The sequence below is a fragment of the Sinocyclocheilus grahami genome, unplaced genomic scaffold, assembly GCF_001515645.1.
Source record: "Sinocyclocheilus grahami isolate Dianchi unplaced genomic scaffold, SAMN03320097.WGS_v1.1 scaffold176.1, whole genome shotgun sequence".
NCBI lineage: Eukaryota > Metazoa > Chordata > Actinopteri > Cypriniformes > Cyprinidae > Sinocyclocheilus > Sinocyclocheilus grahami.
In genome coordinates this window covers 4069521-4076260 of record NW_015505355.1, presented here as the reverse complement: position 1 = coordinate 4076260, position 6740 = coordinate 4069521, and the positions used below count along the sequence as shown (strand labels likewise).

At 34.1% G+C, this 6740-nt stretch overlaps 1 protein-coding gene across 6 annotated transcripts in view; it reads right to left on the bottom strand.

Annotated features, from left to right (window-relative positions):
* Positions 1-6740, bottom strand: part of LOC107593809 (intersectin-2) — a 39827-nt gene that overhangs the window by 2331 nt on the left and 30756 nt on the right. For 4 of the 6 annotated variants that reach the window (XM_016283683.1, XM_016283688.1, XM_016283687.1 and 1 more), the window contains 8 exons: positions 6205-6344; positions 5556-5827; positions 3781-3902; positions 3527-3690; positions 1705-1777; positions 1369-1547; positions 790-872; positions 488-654 (listed from right to left, as the gene is read on the bottom strand). In XM_016283683.1, coding sequence (XP_016139169.1) covers positions 488-654; positions 790-872; positions 1369-1547; positions 1705-1777; positions 3527-3690; positions 3781-3902; positions 5556-5827; positions 6205-6344 — 1200 coding nt within the window. Of the gene's footprint in view, positions 1-487; positions 655-789; positions 873-997; positions 1010-1368; positions 1548-1704; positions 1778-3526; positions 3691-3780; positions 3903-5555; positions 5828-6204; positions 6345-6740 lie in introns of those variants that run through there. The other 2 variants (XM_016283686.1, XM_016283689.1) reach the window with 2 other exon arrangements.

Here is a 6740-nt window from a genome sequence, read left to right as displayed (position 1 = left end):
CATAATGTGTTGCTATTTAAGCATGCTTCACTTTGTCAGACAGGTTCTACTTAAGTGATTTCTTGATTCAGCAGGTCTGGCAATAATCAGGCCTGGGTGTGGCTAGTGAAATTTAACTCAGCTTTCTAAAATAATGTGGTTAATTGCAGTTCTTTCATGATTTAACAGGAGGGGGCAATTCATTTTCACGTAGGGCCACGTAGGTTTGGACAGCTTTTTTCCCTTAATAAATGAAATCATCATTTAAAAACTGCATTTTGTATTTACTTGCATTATTTTTGTGTAATATTTAAATTTGTTTGATGATCTGAAACATTAAAGTGTGACAAACATGCAAAAAAAATAAGAAATCAGGAAGGGGGCCAACACTTTTTCACACCACTGTATATATAATTTATGAACATTAGGTCAGTAAGTGAAAAAATAACTAATATTCATAAGGCAACTATAAATGCATAATAATATACAATTATCTGAATATGCATACATCAGGCTCTTTGGGTTTAACGTAGTTGGAAGGGAAGAGGCCAGACTGGTCACCGATGCACCCTCTCCACCATTCTCCTTCCCTCTCTGTTACCAGGACAACATCCTCAGCACAGAACATCAGGTCACCTGACTCTGGACTCTCATATGTGTACAGAGCCACATACTCTAATAAGATCAAAACAAACAGAACCATGACAAAAACTTCTAAAATGACGATTCAATTTAATCAAAGTATCTCCTCATAATATCTCGTCTGAATAACTAGAGATGGTTGTATAAAAACATAAACAGACACCTCACCCTCAAACGGACCAGAATCTGAAAGGTCTATCTCGTCCACAGTAGAATATAACGGCCTAGAAGAGACACAAACAACACGAAAGCTTTAGGTTTATTACAAGCATATATTTATTGGCTACTAATTAAAAACATAATTTATTCTAAAATGATTGATAGCATTTAAAATTCTGAGCAGGAGAAGTTTCATTCAAACCTTGCATGAAGAGTACCGCAAATCTAGCTTTTTTTTGTTAAAAAAACAAACAAATGTATATTTAGATAAAGACTTTAAAAATACTGAATTCAATACATAGTTTAATACATTTTACAATCATTCCTGGATTCCCTGCTGTATCTCAAATAAGAGCACATTTTAAAATAATTTTAAAATAGTTTTCACCTTTATATGGTACTAATACTTTAAGCTGTCAGGAACAATAAAAGTATGACCTATGTTATAATCGTCTAAAATATGTTCAATTCTGTTTAACAAAATATTACATTTGAAATAAAAAAAAATCAGCTGTCTTTAATTACACCTTAATAATTATTTAATTAAGCAGGTTTATGAGGTTAAATGAGAGGTATCCCATTTCTTACTCAGTCTGTGTGTTATTGGTGATAACCACGGAGACATATGAGCAAGGGAACCAGCCCCGGCTCTCTCTGAGCTCTCCGTAGCACCAGTTCTCCTGCTTCTCCAGAACTCTGATGACGTCATCTTTAGAGAAGCCCAGGTGACTGTCAGTCTTAGCGCTCCATTCACACAGAGCTACAGCCTATTGCACAAAAACACAGAAAAAATGATGTGCAGGGACAATGATCAGAGTGTCATGATGATCATATTCCTGCCAATTATCATATTCCTTCCAGTGATCAAAAAAACGATGCTGTATGTAAGATATATGGTGTCTGTGTATATTCACATATGCCAACCTGTGAGTGCTGTGTGTTTGAAGACACTGGTGTGTGTGTTGGTGTTGGTCCTTCTATGTCCACCCGAGGAATTCTGGGGGGGGAAAGGGATTTTAAAGAATTTTTCATTCATCTAAAATAAATCCATAACATTTTTTAAAAAATATTAAAATAATAAAAATATTAATAACACAACCCTAAACCAACTTGAAATATAAGTTAGTCTGTTAAGATCATGTCCCACCAGCTCCATAGCAGTCAAGGATGTCACACCTACCGAATGTTGCAGAATCTCTGACGAAGGTCTTTCACATTTACTGATTAAGAATAGAAGAACAGTGACAGTCTAAACGACTGCATCTGACTCTTTTTTCGGAATGTCTGACACATACTGACACCGCTTTTTTGGCAACAAATGTGAAGCTCATCAAAACAATATGTATGGTAGTAATAGGGCTGGGCAATATATTTGTGTTGAATATTGTTGTTATATAATTTTTTTTGTGTGTGTGAGTCCGTAATATCTTTTTATTTGGCCATTAAGTTTGATTAGAATAGTTTTACAATCCTTCTTTGTCTGTTGTAAATTTGATTAACTTCCGTGAATCACTTCAAACTGTTTCAGTGAATCACTTCACATCTGATTGTATGATTAATTTGCATCATTACTTTTCATTGAAGTCTCTATATGACATTTTCTAGGGAATAGTGAAATGGTGTTAGTAAAAATATGTTACTGTTTATTGTTATATTTGGGCATATAACCAAAAAATATTTGTAAAATGTTCTATTATTTTTCCTTTAGCGTGGAAAAAAAATTCTTGATTGATTTTAACTTGTTTTTGTGTGTAACTTCAATAATAATATTAATAAATTTGAATCTACTGGGCTACAATAAATGAAAAATTGAAAAAGATGTTTTCTCTGATTAAAAAAAAAACACTCTTTTAAAAAATCAAGACATTTATATCACATACAGGTTGAAAAAAATTGAGTGGTTAAGCTAAATTGCACAGTAAGTTAGAACCCTATAAAAAAATGCTGCATTAAAAACAGCCCAAGTTGGGTTAAATATGGACAAGCCCAGTGTTTTTGTTAAATGTTTGATCACCCTGCTGGGTAGTTTTATTTAACTCAACTATTGTTTAAAAATGACTATATTTCTTGCTTAAAATGAACCCAATATAGGTTGGAAATGAACATTTATTAATGTTTAATAATGAGCATTTATTAATAAGTTTATTAAATAATAATTACATAATATATGTTTTCTCTGATTAAAAAAAAAACACTCTTTTAAAAAATCAAGACATTTATATCACATACAGGTTGAAAAAAAATTGAGTGGTTAAGCTAAATTGCACAGTAAGTTAGAACCCTATAAAAAAAATGCTGCATTAAAAACAGCCCAAGTTGGGTTAAATATGGACAAGCCCAGTGTTTTTGTTAAATGTTTGATCACCCTGCTGGGTAGTTTTATTTAACTCAACTATTGTTTAAAAATGACTATATTTCTTGCTTAAAATGAACCCAATATAGGTTGGAAATGAACATTTATTAATGTTTAATAATGAGCATTTATTAATAAGTTTATTAAATAATAATTACATAATAAACCTTTATTAAATTTCTTATTAATATATGTTCACCTTTTGTTTATTAGCTACTGATGCCTCTAGTAATTACATGTCTGATTTTTAATTTACAACCCAATTTTGGGTTCATTTTAAACCAGTCATATAGTAACTACCCAACCGCTGGGTTTGTCCATATTTAAGCCAACTTGGGTTGTCTTTAACCCAGCATTTATTAGAGTGATAACAGAGTAGTTTTAGTGCCATACCCAGGGTAGTTGGTAGAGGGCGCTGTGGATTGTGAATCGGCTGCAGTCCGTTCAGTCTGAGTGTCTTTGCTGCATCTCTCAGCATAACTCTCTGGAAACCAGCCGCTGTTACCACGGTAACTCCCATACAGCCAGCCTGTCTCTCTAACTGTTGATTCATCTACCTGTGGATCCACAGGAAGCCAAATTATATGTGTACTTGAATGAGTAAAATGACAACTGCGTGAGTGAATGTGTTGACATATGTACAGAACCTCGATCAGACAGTCTGCCTCCAGTGTGAGCTCATCAGAGTTGCGTGCTGTGAAGGGATAGAGAGCTCTGTAGGTGGTGAGGGCAGCACAAGTAGCTTCAGTAGTCACCACTGGCTGCAAGCCTGATAAAAAACAAACACAATCCCCTTAGAACCATATCACAACCATTTGGCACATTTACAAATGCATATTTCAACATATAAAAACATCTTCATAAGAGAAAACCCACATCAGCAAACATCATTTTATATGTATCTCAATAATTGTACTGCTCTCTGCACTGAAACATTCTATTAAATCAAATTTGTCAAATTAATTGCTTGATAAATTCATCTAAATGGACACTGCAATATTCCATTGTGAGTTACAGCTGATTTATCTAATGAATCTACTGAACCAGTTTACAAACTGGTCTGTATGATTCTTTCACATATCGGACTGATTTGTTTTGAGCCGGTTTTCAAGATCACTGACAAGCCCATATTAAATCAATAAATAATAAATATGTCTGTTTCTCAAACTGAACTCAGAAGACTAGCGCACAAGTTTTATGGAAAAAAGTGACCAGTACTTCACATGTTTTTATCTTGTGTTTCACGGAAGAAAGTAAGTCAACAGGGTGAGAAAATGATGACAGGATTTTCTATTTAGGGTGAATTATCCCCGAAGTAACATTATAATAAATATAATAAGACATTGTGTAAATAAGTATTAAAGGAATAGTTCACCCCAAAATGAACATTTTGTCATAATTTACTCACCCTCATGTTGTTCCAAACCTGTATAAGTTTCTTTCTCATGTTGAACAGAAAAGAAGATATTTTGAAGAACCAAATAGTTGTTTGCCTCCATTGACTTCCATAGTTGGGAAAAAAATTCAATGGAAGTCAATGAGGACCATCAACTGTTTGATTACCAGCATTCTTCAAAATATCTTATTTTGTGTTCAACGTAAGAAAGAAACTCATACCGGTCTGGAAAGACATGAACGTGAGTAAATTATGACAAAATGTTCATTTTGGGGTGAACTATTCCTTTAAGACACAGAACACAGTGTGAGTTCAGAGTATGTAAGAAAGAAACTCATACCGGTCTGGAAAGACATGAACGTGAGTAAATTATGACAAAATGTTCATTTTGGGGAGAACTATTCCTTTAAGACACAGAACACAGTGTGAGTTCAGAGTATTATGTGAAATTAAAATATACAAAAACATATATTGTATGAAACTCTATGTTTAGCAGCCTATTAAAGCAGCCTTCTCTCAAAACACTCACATTCCATTGGAATCTGTTATATTAACTCGGAAAATGAATGGCAAGTAATTAAAATGAATCATGAAGCCGTGAGAGTAATGACACCCTTTACAATTAATATAATGAAAACATCATATTCATGGCCAAGTGGATGAATACAAGCCGTTTTCAAGCTTCGGCAAAGCACCTCACCTACTCACACACACACACACACAGGTTTGTTTTTATGGTTTATGGGGACTCTCCATAGGCGTAATGGTTTTTATACTGTACAAACCATATTTTCTATTGCCCTACACCAACCCTACCCCTCACAGGAAACTTTCTGCATTTTTAGATTTTCAAAAAAACTAATTCTGAATTATTTATAAGCCTTTTAAATTACGGGGACACTGAAAATGTCCTCATAAATCACCTTCTCGTTGTAATACCTGTGTCATACCCATGTTATTATACAAATTTGTGTCCTTAAAACCACATAAACATGCACACACACACACACACACAGACACACTCACTTTTGTTCTCTGTGCTATTGTATGTCATGGAGGGCTGAGTGTGTAGAGCCAGTTCATTTCTTTCTCTCTCTTCTCTCTCCTTCTCCTCCCTCTCTCTCTCCTCCGCCCTCTTCTTCTCCTCTTTCTCTCGCGCCTGCTCCTGGGCTTCCTGAAGTCTGGCTTGGGCCTGACGCTGCTGTTCTTCCCTGAGTTTGGCTTCTCGCTCCTGGGCAAGCATCCTCTGACGCTCTGCTTCCTCCTGCTCTAGACGCTCCTGTTCCAGCTTCGCCTGTCTAATGTATACATGAGCAAAATGTTGAGTGGGTAAAAGAGTGGGTGTTTAATCTAGCCTTTTTAGGGGGAATATTTGATGAAAAATATCACAAGAATAGAAATCTGATACAGAAGAAAACTGTACAGAGACACATGGGTGATAAATGAACTAAAGGGTTTTTTTTAACTATAAAAACAAACTATAATATATTCTACAAAACTGTAATATATATACATAAATTTACATGATTTTTTTAAAAGCCTATATATCGCAATTATATAACACCTTAATATTTCCATGTTGTTCATTTATGTGTGAACTCTGTAGATAGCTAAATATGATAAATATGATAATATGATAAATATGCATGTCTGTGTGTGTGAAATCAAATTTTACCTGGCAGCCTCCTCCTCTTTCTTCCTCTTCCTCTCCTCCTCCTCTTTCCTGTGTCTCTGTAGCTCTTTAAGTTTCTCAGATCTCACCCTCCTGAGCTGCTCTAGGACGTCCTGCTGCTGGCTCTGCCTCTGTCTCAAGTCCTACAATGTTACCCACACAATTCTTTAACACATACATCATGTTTATAACAAAACTTTGAATAATATGGTGTAGGTTCAAATACACAGTATGTGGTATTGCTTTATGCCAGCTTTACGGACTGCTAAAATGAACATAAATTACCAATATTGAGTGATACTGAGCTCCTATAAATGATCTGTTCCATTAAGGTTATTTCATAAATATAATATATAAATATGAGATAAACATTTATTTTAAAAATTCATTAAAAAGAGCAATATTGTGAAATATTGTTACAATTTAAAATAAATGTTTTGTATTTTAATACATTTAAAAATGTAATTTATTTCTGTGGTGGCAAAGCTGAATATATATATATATATATATATATATATATATATATATATACAGTGGGT